This window comes from Octopus sinensis, linkage group LG27, assembly GCF_006345805.1.
Source record: "Octopus sinensis linkage group LG27, ASM634580v1, whole genome shotgun sequence".
Lineage (NCBI taxonomy): Eukaryota > Metazoa > Mollusca > Cephalopoda > Octopoda > Octopodidae > Octopus > Octopus sinensis.
This window is the reverse complement of record NC_043023.1, coordinates 4,338,109-4,364,199: the sequence shown is the minus strand read 5'-3', so window position 1 is coordinate 4,364,199 and position 26,091 is coordinate 4,338,109. Positions and strand designations below refer to the sequence as shown.

General features: G+C 38.2%; 1 protein-coding gene across 2 annotated transcripts in view; it reads right to left on the bottom strand.

The window, feature by feature from the left end:
• Nucleotides 1-8,971: 8,971 nt before the first annotated feature.
• The window catches only part of LOC115225310 (extensin), a 38,774-nt gene continuing 21,654 nt past the window's right edge, over nt 8,972-26,091 (bottom strand). The window contains exons 5-7 of one of the 2 annotated variants that reach the window (XM_036513992.1): nt 22,653-22,714; nt 11,052-11,834; nt 8,972-9,821 (exon numbers count right to left, since the gene is read on the bottom strand). In XM_036513992.1, coding sequence (XP_036369885.1) covers nt 9,476-9,821; nt 11,052-11,834; nt 22,653-22,714 — 1,191 coding nt within the window. In that variant the 3' untranslated portion in view covers nt 8,972-9,475. Of the gene's footprint in view, nt 11,835-22,652; nt 22,715-26,091 lie in introns of both variants that reach the window. The other variant, XM_029796256.2, reaches the window with a different exon arrangement.

Sequence of the window (26,091 nt, the reverse complement as noted above, 5' to 3'; positions counted from 1 at the left end):
ATAAACAGCGTTTGAAGAGTTAGTATATGTGTGTGTGTGTGTGTGTGTGTAAAAGGGAGGTATGTTTGTGTGTACAATGGAAATGGGATGGTAATGTTCAATGCTGAAAGTGTGTGAGTATATGTATGTGCATGCATGTACAAGAGAAATATGTGAAACTTTACATATACATATAAGATAAAAAGAACCGGAAAAATAATCCAGAATCCTTGTCCAGTTCCAGATTGATCCCAAAATCTAATGAGACTGTGCCAGTCACAAGGCCAAATATCCCTGAAAGTTTTATCCAAATCCATCCAGCGGTCCTTGAGATATCTTGTCCACAGACAAACAAACACTACTGAAAACAAATACCTGCTTTCATTAAGGTGAAGGTAATAAATTGATTAAAAGTAGCAAAGCTCAAAAAATACTCTGTATGCATCCTTCAAAAGAAAAAGGATTACCTAAGTTCCATGAGCTCAGAATTAACTTTTACTCTTTACTCTTTTACTTGTTTCAGTCATTTGACTGCGGCCATGCTGGAGCACCGCCTTTAGTCGAGCAAATCGACCCCAGGACTTATTCTTTGTAAGCCCAGTACTTATTCTATTGGTCTCTTTTGCCAAACCGCAAAGTGACGTAAACACACCAGCATCGGTTGTCAAGCAATGCTAGGGAGACAAACACAGACACACAAACACACACACACATACATATATATATATATACATATATACAACGGGCTTCCTTCAGTTTCCATCTACCAAATCCGCTCATAAGGCATTGGTCGGCCCAAGGTGCCATGCAGTGGGACTGAACCCGGAACCATGTGGTTGGTTAGCAAGCTACTTACCACACAGCCACTCCTGCGCCTAACTCTGCAGAAGTATCATATAGTTAGAATATGATACTTTTCTTAGCATTTAACCAAATGCTTAGAATTTCTGATCAACCAGGTGATAGGAATGAAACATATGTAGGTTCCTTTATTTGATTTTTTGAACTCTACAACTAAATCATACTACTGCTATTTAGCCCTAGGAAGCAGCAATGCTTCCTGTTGGCCTTAACACATCCTGTGTCCTTATGTTTGCAAGGGGGAGATAAGCACCCCCACCCAGCTAAGCCTGCATCCAGAGACTAGTTTCTGAGTCTTTGCTTGTCATCAGTCTGGAGTAGCATGGCCTGCTGGTTGGAGATGCCTGTCTAGCCTTTGTAAACATATAAGAATTCTAGTGAAATACATCCGCTGATTTCGGAAACGGAAATAATGCATCCAGACTGATGACAAGCAAATACTCAGAAACTAGTCTCTGGATGCAGGCTTAGCTGGGTGGGGGTGCTTATCTCCCCCTTGCAAACGTAAGGACACAGGAAATATGTCAAGGCTGACAGGAAGCGTTGCTGCTTCCTAGGGCTAAATAGCAGTAGTATGATTCCCTTCATGGGACTGTCACATTAAGTTGACGGTATACAACTACATTATTGTACCACTACTGCATAAATCTGAGATATTTAGAAATGCATTATTTCTATATATATATCATCATCATCTTTTAACATCCACTTTCCATGCTAGCATGGGTTGGACGATTTGACTGAGGTCTGGCGAACCAGACTCTAATCTGATCTGGCAGAGTTTCTACAGCTTGATGCCCTTCCTAATGCCAATCACTCTGAGAGTGCAGTGGGTGCTTTTACGTGCCACCAGCATGAGGGCCAGTTTGGTGGTGCTGGCAATATATACATATGTATATAAATATATATATATATGTATATATATGTGTATATATATAGATATATATGTGTGTGTGTATATATACATATGTATATATGTGTATATATATATATACATATGTATATATGTGTATATATATATATACATATGTATATATGTGTATATATATATATACATATGTATATATGTGTATATATATATACATATGTAATATGTGTATATAATATAATATATACATATGTATATATGTGTATATATATATATATATACATATGTATATGTGTGTATATATATATATATACATATGTATATATATACATATGTATATATATATACATATGTATATATATATACATATGTATATGTATACACATATATATATGTACATATATATAGACATGTATATATATACATATGTATATATATATACATATGTATATATATATACATATATATGTATACATATGTATGTATATATATATACATATGTATATATATACATATATATATGTATACATATATATGTGTATATATACATATGTATATATATACACATATATGTAGGTCTGGGGTTGAGTCGGGGTTAACCACAGTAAATAAAGTACTCAATACATAGCAGAGTAAATTAATTTATTTTATAGAAGGAGCTTCTACAGGACTAGAACTGTTTCATTCAAATGAAATCATCAGGAAGCTTGCTGTCAAAATAAGTTTTGGCATTTATACATTTAGGCAGATTTAATGGGGTGGTGGTGGGGGACTTTTTGGGGTAAGCAGGGCACAAACTGTCTTTCTTAGGGGAGTGGTCAAAAGGATCAGTGATAAAGTAGATAAATGAATAGATTAATAGAATAGAGTTTTAGGTAAATAAGAAGACTATCGCTTATATATATATATACACATACACACATATATATATATACACATACATACACACACATATATACATACACACACACACATATATATATATATATATATATATATATACACATACATGCCAATACGCAAGCACACGCACACATGTCTACAAATACATATATATATAGGCGCAGGAGTGGCTGTGTGGTAAGTCGCTTGTTTACCAACCACATGGTCCCGGGTTCAGTCCCACTGCGTGGCACCTTGGGCAAGTGTCTTCTACTATAGCCTCGGGCCGACCAAAGCCTTGTGAGTGGATTTGGTAGACGGAAACTGAAAGAAGCCCGTCGTATATATGTATATATATATATGTGTGTGTGTGCGTGTATGTTTGTGTGTCTGTGTTTGTTCCCCTAGCACTGCTTGACAACCGATGCTGGTGTGTTTATGTCCCCGTCACTTAGCGGTTCGGCAAAAGAGACCGATAGAATAAGTACTGGGCTTATAAAGAATAAGTTCCGGGGTCGAGTTGCTCAACTAAAGGCGGTGCTCCAGAATGGCCGCAGTCAACTGACTGAAACAAGTAAAAGAGAGTAAAGAGTATATATATAAAAAAATATACACACCCACATATATATATATGTATACACACACATATATATACACACACATTATATACCCGTACATACACATACACATATATATACACATACACACACACACATAAATACATACATATACATATTTTTTCTCTCCTCATCTTCCTCTCTTATTTTATTTTTATTTTGACTCTTCAGAGTCATAAAAGGTATAATATATGACCTACCTACCCACCGACACTCATTTAGTGCCTCTGGAGTTGAAGAACCCTAAAAGTTCTTAGAACTCCCCAGGGTGCAAGCAGGCCTAAATGAAATCAATTTACCGCTCCCCTCTCCCTTCCTATCTCTTACAAACGCAAACACTCACACGCACCCTCATACACATACACAAACACACATGTTCTCTCGATCATTTCCTTGGTCAAAAGGATCAGTGATAAAGTAGATAAATGAATAAATAGATTTATAGAATAGAGTTTTAGGTAAATAAGAAGACTATCGCTTATATATATATATATATATATACACACATATATATATATATACACATACATACACACACATATATACATACACACACACATATACATACACACACACACACATACACACACACACCACACACACACATATATATATATATATATGTATACACGATGTTTATGTGTGTTTATGTGTACTGAAGTACGTTTATATATGTGGTTTTGTGTGTACATAGTTATGTATACGTTTATGCGAAAGTGGGTACATTTATGTATGAATATGTGTACTTGTGTGTGTATGTATGTGTATACATATATATGTATATATATATATATATATATGTGCTTGTAGAGAGAGATATATACATAAGTATGAGTGGATGAGAAGGAAATGAGCGAGAGAACATGTGTGTTTGTGTATGTGTATGAGGGTGCGTGTGAGTGTTTGCGTTTGTAAGAGATAGGAAGGGAGAGGGGAGCGGTAAATTGATTTCATTTAGGCCTGCTTGCACCCTGGGGAGTTCTAAGAACTTTTAGGGTTCTTCAACTCCAGAGGCACTAAATGAGTGTCGGTGGGTAGGTAGGTCATATATTATACCTTTTATGACTCTGAAGAGTCAAAATAAAAATAAAAATAAAATAAGGGAGGAAGATGAGGAGAGAAAAAATATGTATATATGTGTATGTACGTGTATATAATGTGTGTGTATATATATGTGTATGTGTATGTATGGGTATATATATGTATATAATGTGTGTGTATACATATATATGTGGGTGTGTATATTTTTTATATATATATATATGTATGTGTAGACATGTGTGCGTGTGCTTGCGTATTGGCATGTATGTGTATGTATATATATATATGTGTATGTATATATGTGTGTGTGTATGTGTATATATATATATATGTGTGTATGTGTGTATATATATATATAAGCGATAGTCTTCTTATTTACCTAAAACTCTATTCTATTAATCTATTTATTCATTTATCTACTTTATCACTGATCCTTTTGACCACTCCCCTAAGAAAGACAGTTTGTGCCCTGCTTACCCCAAAAAGTCCCCCACCACCACCCCATTAAATCTGCCTAAATGTATAAATGCCAAAACTTATTTTGACAGCAAGCTTCCTGATGATTTCATTTGAATGAAACAGTTCTAGTCCTGTAGAAGCTCCTTCTATAAAATAAATATATACACATATATATATATATGTATATATATATACATACATATATATACATACATGTATATATATATACATACATACATATATATACATACATGTATATATATATATATATATATATATACACACACACATATATATATATACACAGACATATATATATATACACAGACATATATATATATATATATATATATATATATACATATACATATATATATGTATGCATGCTTATATGTCTATATGTATGTATATATACATATAGATTTATATGTAGATTCCAACATTCGGTGCACCGAATGTTGGAATACAACTACTTTATTGTACTGAATCAAGAAGTTGTGTGGATTCATCATTTTTCTCCTTTTGCCTACATAAAAAAAATGTGTTACTGTCTCAGAGATATTTATAGAAGTTGAAAAGACATTAGCGTCTATTTCTAATTCAGTACGTTTATTTAGACGTTCTTGTAGAGAAATTGTATTTTTGCACTGTGAAATTTGGTTTGATTTTATCTGCGCATTTCTCTGTTTTTGTGAACATGAGAAATATGCAGGTAACCCTCCCTGCAACTGAAGGAAGTTACATTGAAAAAATATCCATTTTTCTGGAAGTTATGAAGCAACAAATTCAGGCAGTGGCACACATGTTGAAGTCTGCCAAAAGTGTACAAAGCATAGTAAAGTATGTGAACACAAAGATGATGCAATTCTCCTAATACTGGGAGATCACCAGCATAGGTCAGTCCAGGAACCCCACAACTGATCTTTACACACAGATGCACAAAATAACAGCAATCAAATAACAACAGCAGAGTGCACAACAAACATTGGCGACCTGTTACCTGTATTCTTGACAAGGGATACCAGTTCATTTTTATACCTACCAGGCTGAGTTGTTGGATAAATTTTCGTTCCTTTTACTCTTTACTCCTTTAAGAATATTTTAGAGCAGAAACTTTTCACAGATTGGAATTTAAATCCTAATTTCTATAGAAATTTACTGTTTCAAGAAAACATTGAATTTGAATTACTTTTAATTTTTATGATCATAGATAACAACTTGGGCTGTAACTTCTCAGCCCGAGTCAGGCATGTGTGAATGATGTCGAGAGGACATGTGCTACGAATGATATTTTTTGACACAAGGCACCTCTAATATGATTGCCAGATGTTGAACAAAAATAAATGAACTGCGACCAGGCTCAATAAAAAGAGCCCGTGTTATTGGCTGAAATTATATACTCGAAGTCAGTGTAGGCAGAAATTAAATCAGCTTGAAAATACATGTTCACTTTACTAAATTTATACTTGGGCTAAGCCCAAACAGCCCGAGAGCTGGAGTTGCCACCGATCAAGAAAGTGAAGATGTACAAGATGAATATATTGATTTCACCTCCTGAGTTTCTTTCTATTCTATACAATCCTCATGAAATAATCATTACTGATTGGATTTACTGGAGTTCAACTGCATTGAACTATACATTGGTTTTACTATGTGGTTTGAAGTCTGGGTCGCTAAAGGAGCTCTTTTGTGAGTACCAGCAGATTAGATAAATCCATATATTGTGCATTAAATGTAGATATTTATCATGCAATGAGACTACAATAAGTAGTATAATAGGCAGTCATCTAAGAGAGTAAAGATGTTATAATAAAAACCAGTCTTATTAATTACAGCTATCCAACGTTTCCTGGTGAAAACAAGAATTTATTCTGCCATTTTTCAAGCTGAGAGCAAGACTCCTGTTCTCAGCTTAAAAAATAACAAAATAAATTAATGTTTTGACTAGGAAAACCCGAGTAGCTGTATTTAGTAAGAGCTGTGGTTTTTATAATAATAATATATACCTTTTATCTTTTTCTTGTTTCAGTCATGCTGAGGCACTGTGATGTGTTTTAGTCAAACAAATCACCTCGGGGACATAAACATACTAACATCAGCTGTCAAGTGGTGGGGGAGGGGGTCAAACACACATACATATATATATGTATGTGTGTTTATATATACAACCTTGTTTGAGTTTCCATCTACCAAATCCACTCAGAAGGCTTTGGTCAGCCTGCAGTTTTAGAAGATACTTGCTCAAGGTGCCTTGCAGAGGGAGAAAACCAAGGACCATGTGTTTAGGAAGCAATCTTCTTACGAAACAGCCAAGCCTGCTCCTAGATATACATGTTTATATTTATCATCATAGTTTTAATATATTATTTACATTTGACAAATATTTGTCCTCATCTTGTTTGTTGTTAACACAATGTTTCAGCTGATGTACTCTCCAGCCTCCATCTGGTTCTCATTCTCAAGGTATTTTTCTGATGTTATTATTATTATTATTATTATTATTATTCACTGCTTGGAATCAAACTTGGAATCTTGGGGTTAGTAGCCCATGCTCTTAACCACTACACCATATGCCCATGGGCAATTATGGAGTGAATTTTAGGGCTTATAAATCTACTATTTTCCTTAATACTGGTTCCCATATGCTATTCATATCTACACTCGGTCTGCTTAGGAGGTTATTATGTCCTAGCATATGTGCTGCTTCTTTTAGTTTTCGTATTTCCCAGTGGTATTCTCTGTCTATTATTTTAACTTCGTCCCAAAGGGGGAGGTGGTCTCCATTTTTCCATACATGATCAGCTATAACCAATTTATCAATATCTCCTTGTGTCACAGCTTTGCGATGTTCGCCTATCCTTATTTTGAGGGGGTGGCATGTTTCCCCTTTGTACGATCTACCACAGCTGCATGGGATGGAGTACACACAGTCTTTGGTCATATTCTCTTCTATTGGTGATTTTACTCGAAGGAGACATTTGCGAAGTATTGTATTACTCTTGAATACTGTCCTGATGTCATATGGGCCGCATATCTTTTGTATCTTTTTGGAGAGGCCTTTCACATAGGGTAGACAGACTGTGGACAGTTTATTGGCCTCATCCTCTTTCTTCTTCATAATTGGAGTGGATAGTATACTTTTGGGGTAGTTGTTGCTTAATAGATTGTTACTTAAGTTAATCATTTCTTCATCGTGTGTATCAGGATCGCTACTTATATTCTTTGCGCAATCCTTCTCTTTACACTGTATGGATGGTAGGAATTGAAGCTGAGGTATCGTCCAGTGAAGGTTGGCTTGCAGTATACGGATTTCCTGGATCCATACTTGATGTGTATTATTAATACATCCAGGAATGCTAGCTGTATGAATTTTTAATTTTTATAATTTTATTTTCATTCCTGTTGGATCCTGCTTATCTGTCCACAGCAGCCTTTTTCAATTTGGTTGCAATCATTTTGTCTACCTCTACCCCCAGGCTGGAGCAAAAGTTTGGCTGAACTTAAAGAATGCATTCAGTTAGCAGTGCAGGAGATAACTTCCTAAAATGCTTCAAATTGTGTTTTGCAATGCTAAGGATAGATTTCAAATTTGCAGGGATATAGACGGAGCACATGTTGAAAATTTTCAATAAAGTTTTGATGTAAGATTTATAAATCTATTTGTTTTGGTATCATAATTAAATAATAAACATAAAATTTGTCTGATTTCATTGAAATAAATAGTTAATTCTGTGTATGAGGGTAGCTGAAAAGTTCCTGGCTTTGAGTAAAACAAAATACTGGAGAATCACTTAATTATGATTTTATTCAACATATTTCTCTCTCACACACTTATTGCAGCAGTCTGTCAATCTTCTAAGCTCTGAAAAAGAACTTGGAAGGTCGGGCCACCAACCTGGCCTTTTGTGATTCCTTAAAGCCAGGAACTTTTCAGCACCCCCTCATATATTCGATAGACTTTACAAGGCTTTGGTTGGCTGAGGCTATAATAGAAGACACTCGCCCAAGATGTCACGCAGTGGGACTGAACCTGGAACCATGTGGCTGGGAAGCAAACTTCTTACCACACAGCCACGCCTGTGTCAGGCCACATAGACTGTGGATAGCAGACATAATTGTTGCTAAACCACAACAAACAATGAAAAATATTAATTAGAGAAACAATAAAAAATCATGGTAATTGTTTATAATTATTATTACTATTATTATTATTATTAATTATAAAATTCTATATCAAAATAATAAACAAAAGAACAAAGAAAAATCAAATGAAACAAGTTGTATTTGGAAATTAAAAAAAATTACCCCCTCTCACCCAACAAAACTGAGGGCCAACACACCTCTAACAAAAAAAAAATAAAGACCCACCCACCTCCCCAAAAATAATGGACACTTCCAGTGTTCCTTATATTCCCAAAAAGAGAAACAAGGACCCTCATCAACCAACAAAAAAAAAAGTCTTCTTGTTTCCTTCAATTTTTTTTTATTTTCTCCACAAAAATTAAAGGTCCTTGAATCTTTGATTTGGGCCATTAAAAACTTTTCATCTGTCCCCTAAGGGGTCTTTCGGAACAAATGATCCCAATGTAATAATCCCCTCTCCTCCCTCTTCTGTAGACCATCAGCCCACCTTCTACCCACCAGATATCTGACTTTGTGGGAAAGAATGGGTTGTAGGTTAAATTCGTCATTGTTTTTGACCCATTGTCTAACTTTCAGGTCATTGACCTTTAACCTTTGACCCGACCCAAGCTGGACTCAGGCAAGTTCAGTAATACTGATTGTAATGTCCAGTGTTGTCTGTCTGTGATCTTTGTGCTTGCTGCAGCTGGGCCAGGGTGCTACCAGGCGGCCGTGGATGAGGGCCCCTGGGTGGTGGTGGCATCGGTCCTCCAGCCCACCCCATCCTGGGGCTACCTGGCTGTGGCTGCTGCTGTTGGGGTTGCTGTTGCTGCTGTGGGGGTGGTGGATATCCAGCACTGATGGGAGGTGGTGGAGGCTCCTCGTAGGGCCCGTGGGGGTTGGGGAAGTGAGGGGGAGGGGGAGGAGGCGGTGGAGGCGGCTGAGGGGGCATGCCAAGGCGTTGCTGCTGCTGCTGCTGTTGTTGCTGCTGTGGGGGAGGGGGCTGGCCAACGACAACTGAGGGCATTGGCAATCCTGGGGGGTGACCCTGCATGGGCGGCGGTGGCGGTGCAGTGGCCATGTTTGCAAGGGGTGGGGGTGCTGTGGCTATACCAGAGAGCAGTGGTGGTGGGAGCTGGGTCCGTGGGGGGCCTCCGCTTCCTCCTCCACCTCTTGGCTGGTGTCCAACCATCACATGAGGGTGATGAGGTGATGGTGGGGGAGGCCCAGCATGACCTCCTCCTCCACCACCCTGGGGAAAACTCTGTGGAGGAGGCCTGCCATGACCACCTCCACCCCCACCCTGGGGGAAGCCCTGTGGAGGGCCTCCATGACCTCCTGCACCACCGCCACCCTGAGGGAAGCTCTGTGGAGAAGAGTATAGAGGAGAGCAGAGTGGGGGCATTGGTCCCCCACCGCCACCTCCTCCGTGTCCAACTACCACTGAAGACGATGTGGGAGGCGGGGGTGCATAGGAGACGGGAACAGGGGGCATGCCTTGAGGGGACAGCGCCATTGAAGAGGGTGGGAATGATCCAGCTACAGTGGTTGCAGGTGGTGGCTGCTGTTGCTGGGGTGGCACATGCACAGCGACCTGCTGTAGGGGGTGGCCTGGAGGGAAAGGTACCGTAGGTGGTGGTGGTGTGTTGGTGGCAAACGGTTGCCCTGATGGGTGGTAACCTCCTCCTGGCTGCTGTTGTTGTTGGTGATGGTGATGGTGATGGTGCTGTTGGTGGTGTTGTTGTTGATGCTGCTGATGATGGTGGGGGTGGGCATGTGGCGGAGGTTCAGCCCGGTTGCCGTACTCTGTCTCATCCTGGATTGGAACTGTGATTAGGTTGGTTCGCGTTGAGCTCGACATCACTGGGATTGCAGAGATGCCATAGGAGTCATGGGCCGATGCCATTGGCTGCTGTTGCTGCTGAGGGTGGTGGTGGTGTTGCTGTGCTTGCTGTTGTTGCTGCTGTTGCTGGTGGTGATGGTTGTGGAGGTGGGGCAGAAGAGGGGGAGGCATGCCTCCATGAGGAGGAGGCTGCGGTGGTGGTGGCGGTACACCCATGCCCCCAGCCCCTGCTGCTCCACCAGGATTTGGTCCACCACCCCCTCCTGCTCCCACACCTACCCGGCCATGCTTTCCTGAAGCAGGGGTCGGCAAAGGAAGAGTCACTGATGCCGTCGACACCACTGGCATCCCACTGACCACATGGTGGCCAGCATGTTGCTGCTGTTGCTGCTGCGGCAGGGGAGGAGGACCATGCATGTGCTGCTGTTGCTGGGTCGGAAGAGCCAAAAGGGGTGGTGGGGCTGATGTCTGCCCCACCAATTGCGATTCGTCAATTGTGCTGCCAGCACGATGGTGATAAACCATCTGGTCGTGTTGCTGTTGTTGTTGCTGCTGTTGTTGGCTGATCGAGGTCAAGAGGTCGATCCCAACTAATGACTGCGAAGGAGCGGATACTGGAACATAGTTGCTGGTTATGGATTGGTGACCACTAGCCGTTGACTGTCCCAAGTGACCACTACTTGGTGCTTGTTGTTGCCCGCTCCTGGTTTGCTGTGGTGGTTGCTGTTGTGGTGGTGGTGGTTGTTGTTGTTGCTGTTGTTTCTGAGCCATATGACTGTGGGGTGTCGGCTGAGATCCTCGGCCGTGCTGTGAGGTCAAATGTGACGACTGCTGACTCTGACCTGGTCCCTGACTTTGCTGTTGTGGTGGTGGTGGTTGTCCAATTGCTGCTGCCTGACTACTGGATACTGATGACACAACCTGTTGCTGCTGGGGCTGTGGGTGCTGCTGCTGTTGTTGGGGTGGTTGTGTCTTTGAAGCTGGTGGAGGGTCAGGTCCTGCACCTTGCCGCAAATGACGGTGGTTGATATGGGCTTGTAGGTCACGCTGGGACAGGTACGTCCGGCGACATCCAGACACACCGTGTTTTGCACCGCCAAAGGTGCATACAAACACAGAACCCAGCGCTGACTGCTCAATTCGTTGCACAGGGTCACCACATCTGCAGAAAAAGAAAATTATAACTGAATGAAAAGAAAGAAAAAATTACAGAAAAACAAAACAAAATGCATAAAAAAGTGCCAATCTCCAAATTTGAAAGGAAACTGGGGAAGAGGTAAAAACCCAGGAAGATGTGGGATGAGGTGGTGAAATGTGATCCTTGGATGTTGAATCTCACTGAGATGACAAGGGACAAACACCTTTGATGATTTGCTGTAAAGACATGTCAAGCTCAATGAAATCGTAATCATGGCCAGAGCTGGCGACACATGAAAGGTACCCATGCCAGTGATATGTAAAAGGCTTTCATGTCAGTGACACATAAAAAGCACCTGGTACAATCTGTAAAGTGGTTCTCAATAGGAAGGGCATCCAGCTGTAGAAATCAAGCCAAACTGACTGGAGCCTGGAGCAGTTCCCTGGCTTGCCAGCTCCAATCGAGCCATCTTACCCATGCCAGCATGGAAAATGTACAGGAATTGATGAAGATAAAAGTACAGTGTGGCTGTGTGATGAAGTTTGCTTCCTAATCAGGATCCATTATTTGTTCTGGCATGATTTCTATGGCTGGATGTCCTTTTTGTCACCAACCATTCCATAATGTGCTGGATGCTTTTTACATGGAACCAGCACTAGCAGGGTTACTACTTGTGAGACAAAGGCCCTTTGGCTGGGAGAGGAAGCGTGACAGGTTAGCCTAGTGGTTCTCCTATGGATCCCTTTGATTCCTACTTTACTCTCCTGTATTTTTATAATTAGATACTAGGAATTGCAAAGAAAATATTATAATATTTTGTGTATTGTAGTATTATTATTGCACATAAATTCTAGCAAAATCTCATGCAGGGCCATATGCTTTAGGCTAGTGTTTCTAAACCATTTTTTTTACCTATGGACCCTTTTGATTTCTATTTTACTTGGATGGACCCTCATAAGTATTTGATGTTTAAAAATGTCCCACTATATTGTAATAATTAAATAATTATAAGGAATTGTATAAAAAAATTCAAATATTTTGTGTATTGCAAAAGTACAAGCAATTTATGCAGATAAATTTTAACAGAAACTTATAGGGACTCCGAAGGGCCATATGGAGCCCAGCTGAGAAGCACTGGGTTAGAGTATGATAGAGGGATGGAAATAGGGGTCTTACTATAGAGAACATACTTGGCTACCCTAGTAGAAAAAGGAAGGGGAAGATAGAGACAGTGAGTGAGAGAGAAATAGATAGTATTGGAGATGCATTAGGACTGATCCACAAAGAACAGTGGGGTGGGGTAGGGGAGAATTTTGAATTAAAAACATTTCCAACAATGTAAATGTCCCTTAGCATAATGAAGAGATGTTTCCCAGAAACATGAGAAGATATGTCAGGCTAATGGGTGTATAAAAAAAAAAAACATACATGAATGTGTCATCAATAATGTTTATCAATATAGGATATCAAAGCTATCTTCAAAACAAACATTTGATAAGGCTGCCCCCTACTATAATAACACCCTGGCTAACAGTGACTTCAAAGATAAAATATATTACAACTCTAAAACTAAAAATATGAATTGTAAAAATAGACCAAAAAATAGACCTAGAAAAATAATTTAGCTTGCCCCTCCTTTCTTCCTTAATGTTAAAGACTGATACAGCCAAGAATACCCTGTCTCTTTTTGATAAACATTTTCCAATAAATCATAAATCCAGGAAAATTTTTAACTGATGCTCAATAAAAATATACAGCTACTGCAACAATATGAACATTATAGCTCACAAAAATCATCAAGAGACCACTACTGGTCATAACTGTCGAGACCCTGAAGTTTGCCCACTTCACCAGACATGTATGATTAACTGTCATATATGAGGCTGAAGTTACAGCAATGCTCCAAAACAAATCAATTGAAAAGAAGAATTACATCGGGTGATGTGAGGGTGAATTTAAGAGACATTATGGAAACCACCTATATTTTTCCCAACACATCAATAAAAGCAATGCAACTAAGTCGACTAGCCATGTATGGAATTTGAAGGGTAGCTCCACAGCACACACAATTAAGTGGAGAATAGTGCAGAAATCCAAGCCATCTGTTAATCAATCTAAGAAATGCAACTTATGCATAGCAGAAAAATCTCATATTCTTCTTAGATTCAGCAATTTCAACACACTGCTTAATTTCAGATCTGAAATTTTTAGCAGGAGCAGACACATTAACAGGTTTCTTTTATAGAACTGGAGAGCACCACCCACTCCACATTGAGTTGCTGCCTCACAGACTTTGGCATTTTTTGTTATTTTGCTTAAATCAGTTCCATTTAATGTGTTTTCTGCAATCAGGGAGGATGAGAATTGTAGTTCTTGGTTTCGTTTCTTTTTCTTGTTCCATTTTTTGCACCAACCTTTTTAATGTTTTTTCCTATTGTCCAGCATCCTTGTTTTTAAAAATTATATATAATGCCTAAGCAGAACCTGAAAGATTGCTTTATGCTTATTCAAGTATCATAATAGCATGAGACTATAAGTTGCTCTTTAGGTTATGTATTTAATTTTATATATACATAGATAGATATGAATGAGAAGCAGCCCAAGGGATATAAACAATATCAAACACACATACACAATGTGTTTTGTCAGTTTGTGGGCAGGCAGCGATCGTAGGTGTAAGAGAATATATTCTAATTAATTTACCTACAAGTCATAGACAAGCAAGATAACATGCACCAGGTCCCATTAGATGAGTGATAGACATTAATGTTTTGTCATTTGTGACTTGTCAATACCGCACGCCCGAAATGAGGCCAGATGCAAGAGAAATCGCTTTCTATGACTCTATGCAAAATAGTGTAAAATGACAAAACATTAATGTCTACCGCTCCAGTAACGAGACCTGATGCAAGTTATCTCACTTGTCTGTGGCTTTCAGGTGTTTTAACACCAGGCGAATTCATGAGAATATACTCACACCTACAATTGCCGCCTGCTCAAATGTGGTTCGAGTAGACCCAAATGAAATCAGGTTATAATCTACTCTATATTTCTGAAAAGGCCGACGTTGTCTCACAAGCAGTTGTGCAGACAAAAGTGTTAGTAAATGTGGTCGGATTGAGCTGAAAATTGACACACCTATGATGATAAAAGTGCTAGCGAGCTTGCATGGCAACTTTCAGTTTGCTCAATTCAAAGATGCAGCCTCAAGGGCAAAATTCCTCATCTTTTAAAATGTGGCCTGTGTAAACCCGAATGAAATTGGTTATAATACTAGTGTATATATATATATATATATATATATATATATATATATATATATATATATATATATATTTTAATTTTATTTGTTAGGGAATAAAAATTCTGGCATAACAGGGGTTCAAATTATTCTCAATGAAGAAATATATATTTTAATTTAGAGATATAAAAAATAATTTTTATTTTAAATACCTACTACTTTATAACTTGGCTACACATGTTTCATGAGGTACATTCCCCAGTTCCTAAACCACTCCATGTTTTAAGAATGGTTCCAGCAAAACACGGAATGGTTTAGGAACCGGGGAATGTACCTCATGAAACATGTGTAGCCAAGTTATAAAGTAGTAGGTATTTAAAATAAAAATTATTTTTTATATGGTGAGATGAAGGGGTCTACTACCTCTAAATTAATATAATATATATATATATTATATATATATATATGTATATATATATATAATATATATATATATAGATATATATATATATATATATATCTATATATATATATATATATATTATATATATATATATGTATGTATGTATATATATATATATATATAATATATATATATATATATTATATATATATGTATATATATATATATATATTATATATATATATATATATATATAGTATATATATATATATATATATATATATATATATACCAGATTTTTAGTCTTACAATGCCTAAGCTATATACATACACATATCATCATCATCATCATCGGAGAACGGACGTTAAACGATGATGATGATGATGATGATGATATGTGTATGTATATAGCTTAGGCATTGTAAGACTAAAAATCTGGTGTGTGTATTTATTTATTTATATAAATATCTTCTTGTATGATAAAACAGTGAGTTTCTGTCAGTGATGCTGTAGGCAAAGAATAGCAAAAACACACAAAGTGGCAGTGAGAGATACTAAAACAGGCAGCAGACAGCATTTAAAGACTCTGCTCCAGAGACACTAGGGAAAGAAGAGTAAAACAACAAACAGAGTGGCTGTGAGTGACGGTCAGAGGCAGCGAACTGTATTTAGCTTTGAATCCACCAGAAGGAAAATTAAATCAAATTTTTATCATAAATTATATTTATCAATAAAATGATTTTATCGATCTAAGAAATGTAAACAAACATACGCGTGTGTGCACATTCATACATGCACATGCAGAGGTACATAGATAGGCATGCATATGTATGAGTATTAGGGAGCTTGCTTCCTAGCTACATGGTTTCGGGTTCAGTCCCACTGCATGGCACTTTGGGTAGGTGTCTTCCACTATAGCCCCGAGCCGACCGGAGCTTTGTGATTGAATTCGGTAGGTGGAAGTTACTGCTGTGTGTGTATGTGTGCGTATAGCTGCTCAGTGCCTCTCCGAAAGAGAGAGAGGGATATATATATATATATGCATAAAAAAAATATAGGCATATACAGGCAGAAAGAGGAAGAGAGAGGGAGAGGATATGACTAAAATATGTACATGAGTATATACCTAGCTAGCTACCTGTTTATAGATAAATCTATGGTTGTGGCATGAGTAAGTAGGCTAGAGATTATAACATATTTCTGTCCATTTCCTTCCTAAAGACATGCTTATACCTGTCTCCTTTCATAGCTTGTCTTCCTAGTGTTCAGAATAATTTTTCTATCGTCTTGGCTTAACAGCCCTCACCGTTTGTTCTCACTATCCTGTTCTTGTTACCACTTTCACCCTCTGCAAAAAATCCCAAATTTTATTTAATTTGCTTTGCGGGAAGGACTGTTTCAACGAAGTCGCGTTTTGTTCTTAGCTTCGAAACACGGAGTAGATGATACAGGGTACAACTGACGTAGGGGAATATTCTTTATGTTGCATGTCACGTTTCTCTGTTTGTTTGTTTTTCATTGTTCGAAAAAAAGTTCGTTTTTTATGTTTTTGTTTTTAAGTTTTCATTGTGTTCAACGTTTTTTTGATGTCCTGTACTCATATATGCATGTATATATACATATATATATATATATATATATTGTTATATTTCGGAATGGTCATATTGCCAGTTTAGCCAATAAAAACACACACACTATATATTAGGTGTTATTTTGCTTCAGTGTTATTTATTTTTTACATTAATCTTAATCTTCGGCCAGAGTTCTTTCGTCACACTCCTGTGACCGCATCAGTGGTCCTTTGTTTTCTTCTTTCTTATTTGTGTCTCTCCTTACTAACAGTCAGCCAAATAAGAAAGAAGAAACCAAAGGACCACTGATGCGGTCACAGGAGTGTGACGAAAGAACTCTGGCCGAAGATTAAGATTAATGTAAAAAATAAATAACACTGAAGCAAAGTAACACCAAATATATAGTGCGTGTGTTTTTATTGGCTAAACTGGCAATATGACCATTCCGAAATATAACAATATCTGTTTCAACACACGACTTCACATAAAAAATCTTGCACAACAAATATTTAAACGTATATATATATATATATATATATAATATATATATATATATATCTAAATGTAATATATATATATATATATATCTCTAAATGTATATATATATATAATATATATATATATATATCTAAATGTAATATATATATATATATATATATATAAAAATTTCATAGTATTCACGTAAGCACGCCTGTCCATACCTACACATGTGCGCCCGCACTCTCACATGCGTACGCATACATTCATCCACCCTCACTAGAAAAACGTACACATCTTCACTCGCATCCTTCACCAAGTGTATATGCATATACATACAAACCTACACACATACGTGCACGCACCGTAAAAGCTCATACATACGTCTACATACGCACAAGCATAAGAAAAAATCAGGGTTAAGGGTAACAATACAGAATATCTTGGCTACTGAATAATTGTCACATTACATTTACAGATAAATTCCTCTATTTACATAGTATTGAGGTCTCTTTCTTTCTTTTGTTATCTTACCGTTTTTACTAATATACAAATATATATATATATATTGGTAAAAACGGTAAGATAACAAAAGAAAGAAAGATATATATATATATATATATACATACATACACACAACAAGCTTTTTACAGTTTCCGTCTACACACCATGCATGGGGCTATACCTTATGGTGGTGAATATATGTGTAAATATATACATTTATGTGTGTGTGTATATATGTATGCTTGTATGTATATATACACTACCGTCAGAAATTAATTAGCACCCTTGATTTGCTCTTCACTCAAGGTATGTGCTGTCACCTAGTGGCCATATCTCGAACTATTGCTTTGTTGCGAGTTCACTGTTGCGCAGAACGATGACGTAACTTTGTTTGCAGAGCAGTTTGAGAGTCTACAGCCTTATGATGTTGACATAGCAGTGCAACAACTTGGAGTGCGGATGCAGACAAATCTTCCTTTGTTTAATAGATATAGGTAGCGCCTCGCAAGGAATCACACCATACTAAGTTTTCTCATCGCGTAAGACGTTTTGAACAGCTCATAGGTTAATTGACTTAACCTATTTAATGTAGAAATTTGAGAAGTGCTAATTAATTTCTGACGCAAGTGTATGTGTACATACATGTGTGTCAATCTCTGTCTCCATCTGGTTTATTTTTCTTTTTTTGTGTATGTAGTGTGAATATGCATGTTTGTGGATAAGCATTTCATATGGGTGTGTGCATGTGTGTATATATGTAAATGTACATATACACATAGATGTGTATCTGTGTGTGTGTGTGTGTGTGTGTGCACGTGAATATATGTGGAGCTATGTATCTGCAGGTGTTTTTTGTGTACATGTACACATCATCATCGTTTAACATTCGTTTTCCATGCTAGCATGGGTTGGACGGTTCAACCGGGGTCTGGGAGGCCAGGAGGTTGCTCCAGGCTCCAGTCTGATTTGGCAGTGTTTCTACAGCTGGATGCCCTTCCTAATGCCAACCACTCCGTGAGTGTAGTGGGTGCTTTTTACATGCCTCCGGCACAGGTGCCAGAGGAGGCTGGCAAACGGCCACGATCGGTTTGTGCTTTTTACATGTCACCGACACGGACGCCAGACAGGTGGCGCTAGCATCAGCTACGTTCGGATAGTGCTTTTTACATGCCACCGACACGGGTATCATAACTACAATTTCCATTTGATTTTCATTTTGATGTTGGTGTTGACGTACTTGACTCAATAGGTCTCCTCAAGAACAGCAGGTCACTCTACGATCCAAGGTTAGCACAGCAGGCCGTCCTGTGAGCCATGAATTCACTTCATTTGTCAGGTCTTCACAGTCATAGCATATCTCCAGAGGTCTCGGTCTTCGTCATTTCCTCTGTGAGGCCCAACGTACGAAGGTCATGCTTGACCACCTCCTCCCATGTCTTCCTTGGTCTACCTCTACCCCGGATTCCTTCAACCGTTTGGGAGTGGCACTTCTTCACACATCTCTCCTCATCCATCTGTAGTACATGACCATACCAATGCAAATGTCTCTCCTGCACGCTGCATCTGATGCTTCTTATGCCCAACATTTCTCTCAGGGAATTTACACTCTGTCATGCATGGACACTGACATTACACATCCAGTGGACCATGCTAGCTTCATTTCTTTCGAGCCTATGCATGTCCTCCGCAGTCACAGCCCATGTTTCACTGCCGTGAAGCATGGTAGTTCGCACACATGCGTCGTACAATCTACCTTTCACTCTGAGCGAGAGACCCTTTGTCGCCATTAGGGGAAGAAGCTTTCTAAACTTTGTATATATAAATATATTTTTTTCTGTTTTTTTCTACCTTTTCTACTAGTAAATCTACCTGCCTTTTGTACAAACTTTTTATATACATCAGCAATGACTTTCTCACTGGCAATGCCTTCCATGTATATTGCACTTCTTATCTGAGGCTCCCAAATTTCACTTCATATTTGGGGTTCCCAATGAAACTATAATGTGTTACTCAGACACTCAACTATGAGTCTACTACATCTTATAGCAGAAACAGCTGTGAGCTAATGGAGTTTTCCCTGTGTCATCACTTTTTCGTATTTCTAGGTCAGCATGGGAAGATGGCATAAAATGATGCTGGTAATGATACAGGCATGGCCATGCAGTTAAGAGGCTTGCTTTGCAATCACAGGAGTTTGGGGCCAGTTCCACTATGTAACCACCTCAGGCAGTCTTTTACTATAGCCCTGGGCAAATCAATGCCTTGTGAATGAATTTAGTAGACAGAAGCTGTGTGGAAGCCTGTTGTATGCACTGACACACATGTACATACACGTGTGCATTTCACCAGTCATAGCATTCCCCACCCCTACTCGTACCTCTTGCCAATACTTGGTCACAAATATTATGGCCTCCATACCTTGGAAGTACGCCCTGCCACCGGCCACCACTTACCTCTCTCTTCCTTACACTACCATCCCATCTGTGCCCTAATCCCCAATCCTTGCGAGTATATCCTGGCACCTTGTTGCCATGTCTCTTCTGCTCTCTCTTGCACTTTTGCTGTTTCCCATTCTCTCTCTCTCTTTCCCTTGCTCTTCCATCTGACTGGGTAGCCATGTATCTCCTCTACAGCAGCACCCATGTTTCTGCCCTCATTACTGATCACTCTCCCTCCCTTCTCCTCTTGCTAGGTAACTTTCTATCTCTTTTACAGCAGCACACTTGTTCCTGCCCTCTTTCTTATTTACTGTCTCTCTTTCTTTCTCTCACTCTCCTGCTGTGGAACCAGGTATCTCCTCAACAGCAAGACACCTATTTCTGTGTATCCGTCACACTCTAATCTAACCTTTCATCATCTGAAACAAGATCACCTCCTCCACTCTCAAAGATTCCTTGTCTTACAAAGTTACTTGGTGACCCTGCTGGTGCTGGTGCCACTTAAAAAGCATCCAGTCCACACTGTAAAGTGGCTGGCATTTGGAAAGGCATCCAGCTGTAAAAACCTTGCCAAAACTGACCCCAATTGTGCTAGTGCCACATAAAATGCACTCAACCCACTCTGTGGTGTGGTTGGAAGGGTATCCAGCTGTAAAAACCCTGCCAAAACAGACACAGAAGTATGGTGCAGGTGTCCACCTAGCTAGCTCCTGTCAAACCATCCAACCTATGGCAGCATGGAAGGATATTATATGATAATGACAATGATGATTATATATATGTATCCGTTTACTTCATTTCGTGAGTTTGTCTCACAATAGAAAGGTGGGTTTGCTCCCTCCCTCCCTCACTTTTCATCAATCTCACAAAGTCAGTGCTTTGTGTGGTAATCAAGTTATTTTCTGACTTTTATTTCTAGCAATTGGTGCTTTTTTGTACCCTCATTTATTAATTCTTTGTTAGATTTTAATTGCTAATATGCTACCTGTATCTTAATATATTTAAATATATTACATTTTTAATGTATTTAATATATTATCTTATCTGTTATATATATATATATACATACACATACACACACATATAACATATACAAAAAGTACACTAGGTGCAGGTATGACTAAGTGATAAGAAGTTTGCTTCCAAATTGCATGGTTTTGGGTTCAGTCTTAGTGTGAAACTTTGATCAAATGTCTTCTACTATAAGCTCTGGCCAGAAATTGAAAGAAGCCATTCACATATGTATATGCTTGTGTGTGTGTGTGTGTGTTGAGTTGGCAAGAAAGTAATTACGTTTTTCCCAAATAGACAGAGTTATGATTTTGTTGAATAACTTTTGTCAATGTTATGATTTTTTTCTTTCTGACATTTCAGTCATTAATTTTAGCTTACTTTTGAAGCAAATTATGTGTAATTTTGTTTACAGCTGTTAGTCCAGTGTCAATTTTAACATGGACTGACATATTTGCTTTTTTATTTCCACAAGGATGCTACTGAGGCTCACAAAGAGAAGTTTATGGTGTTGATTGCTTAACAGACTGCAGATGTCAGAAATGGTTTTAAAAATACCATTCTGGAGATTTTTCATTCAAAGACGACCAAAGTTCTGGTCAACCTACTAAAGTTGATGATGACTGAATCAAAGCCATAATTGAATCTGATTGTCATATAATTGTTCAAGAGATTGCAGAGAGGTTAAATGTTTCACACACAACAAAGTCCTAACCTTCTGTGAAAACATGTTTGGCCATGGGGAATATTACCCTAGTTGGAAACAGGTGAGGGTTGGTGACATGAAGGGCATCTGGCCATAAAAATCCTGCTTCAACAAGCTCTGTCCAACTCATGTGAGTGCGCAAAAGTGGATGTTAAATGATGATGATGGTGGTGATGATGATTCAAACACTGGCAAGAATTTGCATTCACAATGTCAAGAAGTTTATCTGCAATAAATTGCTTATACTTCTACAATACACAAAATATTTTAATTTTTTTAATACAAATTTTAATAATACTTAATTATTAAAATACATTAGGATATTTTAATATACACATTGAAAGGCTATGGAGGGTCTTTCTAAATAAAGTATGAACCAAAGGGGTCCATGGGAAAAAATGATTAAGAAATACTGTTGTAAAGCATTTAGTTTGGTGCTTGACCATCTCACAACTACTCTAATGTCAAAACAGATTAGAAAGGGTACATACCTTGGGCAAGTCTTTTCTGTCTTCTTTGCACAATCAAAACAAAATACATGTTTACATGGTATCTGGAAAAAAAACGAAAAAAAAATATTAAAGACAGAGGATAAAATCAAACAATAGGTGTAGATTTAGCTGTGTGGTAAGAAGCTTGCTTCCCAATCACATGGTTCCAGGTTCAGTTCCATAGCATGGCACTTTGGGCAGCTCTCTTCTACTTAGCCTCAGGCTGACCAAAGCTTTGTGAGTGAGTTTGGTTGATGGTAACTGAAATAAGCCTGTTGTGTGTGTGTATTTCTCTGTGTCTATGTTTGTCCCCCACCTTCGCTTGACGAGTGTGGGTGTCTTTATGATAGCAGTTCAGCAAAAATGATTGACAGAATAAGTACCAGGCTTTAAAACACTAACACCGGTTGTCAAGCAGTGGTGATGGACAAACACAGGCACACACACGATGGGCTTCTTTCAGTTTCCATCTATCAAATCCACTCACAACGTTTTTGTTGACCAAAGTGTATAGTAGCAAACGCTCAAGATGCCACACAGTGGGATTGAACCTGGAACCATGTGGTTGGGAAGCAAACTTCATACCACACAAATACATATCCCTGTAACTTAGTGGTTCAGAAAAAGTGACCAACAGATTAAGTACCAGGCTTTAAAAAATCAAAATAAATACTGGGGTTGATTCATTCAACTAAATATTCATCAAGGCAGTGCCCCAGCTTGGCAGCAGTCTAATGACTGAAACAAGTAAAAGATTTTAAAAAAAGTATGTTCGTACACACACACACACAGTGAATAAAAAAAATCCCTGCTTATAAGCAATGTGCAATACATGGGAAGTGATCAATACTACAGTCACTGTATGATTGTCTCCCTTCACTTAAGTAGTTCTTCTATCACGTGAGATGTCAGGAAACTGCTTTGTTATCTGATGAGAAAATCCACTTTACGAAAAATACAATCGAATAATAGTGAATATATTCCAACTCTTGGTTTAAACATAACCAGGCCGTTTATTGCACAATAGTCTGGGGGATTGGACTTTCACTTTGCTTGGAAATGGGTAGGGAGGGTTAACATGAAGGGCAGATGACCATTGAAGATTCTGTCCCAAATCAGTCTCATCTGACCCACAGATGCAAGAAGTAGAATTGAAGATGATGACGACGATCGTTCGTTCGTACGTACATACATACATGTACGTACATCCATCCATCGTTGATCGGGTAATTACTTTTACTGTTTATCAGAAGCCAGATTGAAAGTATTCTTGGTAAATTTTCAGAGTAACACCCGCACGATTTTCCCAATTAAAAAAAAAAAAAAAAACTTGGACTGTTCTTCAACAATTGGAACTCTCCCTACACCAAGTTTCCAAAAGCTGCTCTGCAAATAGTCCGGCTGACTGATCTCTTGCAAGTGTCTCATATAATAATTGAAGTAGAAAAGAGATGAACTTCATACACGAACTTCTGTTTGTTTATTATATGACAATAGCGAGTTTTATTTTTTTAAAATTATATTTATCAATACAGAAATGGCAATTATATAATACAGTTCAATGAAATAGGTAATTCAGTCATTCTTGAACGTAATGATAGTAAATGGGAAACGAAGTTATTGAAGTATTCATGTTGCATTAAGAGCGAATATTTACTCTTTTACTTCTTTCAGTCATTTGACTGTGGCCATGCTGGAACACTGCCTCAAATCGAAGAAATCGACCCCAGGACTTATTCTTCATGAGCCTAGTACTTATTCTATCGGTCTCTTTTGCCGAACTGCTAAGTTACGGGGATGTAAACATACCAGCATCGGTTGTCAAGCGATGTTGGGGAACAAACACAGACACCCAAACATATATACACATTTTATATTCTTTATAAACAATGTTTTTTGTTTTATTTCAGGGTGCATTAGCAAAAAGATTTACTTTTGTTCCCACACATGATGCTCCTACATAAAGCTGGTCATGTAAAAAGCATGGTTGTTCAAGTTGCAATCCAGCAACTTTTAGTGCTTGGCCCTGACTTTTATTAATGCTCATGGCAAAAGAAACTCGGATAGAAAATTGTAACTGTTTTAATTGAAATGGGACATTAGATGGTATAACTGGTATAAAGGCAGCGAGCTGACAGAAAAGTTAGCACGCCGGGCGAAATGCTTAGCGGTGTTTCGTCTGCTGCTGCATTCTGAGTTCAAATTCCGCTGAGGTTGACTTTGCCTTTTATCCTTTCAGGGTCGATAAATTAAGTACCAGTTATGCACTGGGGTCGATGTAATCGACTTAATCCCTTTGTCTGTCCTTGTTTTTTCCCCTCTATGTTTAGCCCCTTGTGGGTAGTAAAGAAACAGGTATAACTGGTATGCGAGGAATGAAGACAGTGTCGCCTTTACCACAGCCAGTGAGAATTTTTTCTTCAATGCAGTTCCTTGTAAGTTTGTGCACAATTAATCTTGTACCATTGTATAATTTTGGTTGAGACAAATTATGCAATAGTGTAATAGGAATCCCTTTTTTCAGCTGAAGACAATGAAGAGCTGTACCTAGTGATTCTAGTGAGTTCAAAAATTTGATGGGCTAGTTAATACTATCCTGATCATCATCAACACTGACAATTGAGTTATAAGTGAATATTTCTCCTGGAAGCTTATTCAATAGAGTATTATTAATGCTATGTACTGCAACATATTTTGGAGCCAGGATAACTCGCTCACAGATCCAATTTGTATTGTTGTAATTATGAAGATTAGGAAAGATTTCATCGACGGAATGAGTTGAATTACATATTGAATTCAGTGTAAGAAACTGTTCTTCTCTGTTCATCCCAGACAAGTGACATCTTTGTATTAGTTCACTCATTAGATATATTACAAACTGGATCTTGTTTGTTAGATAAATCTAAAGGTAACTTGAATGTTGAATGGGCAGTCCAACCTCTGGCTAGTAACGTCGCTGCAATCCCAGAAGTAGCAGTAGCTAAAGCTATTTTATTTTCGTGACAAACTTTAGCCTGGAGGAGTTTAATTACAAATGTTTTCCTAGTGCCTCCTGGAGCATCTAAGAAGATAAAGTCCTCCTGTGTCATTGTTAATACTTTCTATGACAGTGGAATATGCACGACATTGATTAGGTACAAGCTTGGGAAGATTATCATTTATGTACATGGTCAGTTCATCCTTATCGGAAAGAGACAGAAATACAGGGAGAGAAAGTGACAGAAAGAGAGGGAAAATAGAGAGATAGAGATACAGAAAGAGAGGATACTCACAGTATTAAATAACAGAAACATGAATATATGTACGTGTGTGTGTGTGTGTGTGCGTGTGTTCTTTTATTCTTGCTTCAGTATTTTGACAGAGAAATGTAACATTTGATGCCTCTGTGTGTGTGTTCTTTTAGTGAGGGAGAGAGAGAAAGAAAGAAAGAGAAAGGAAG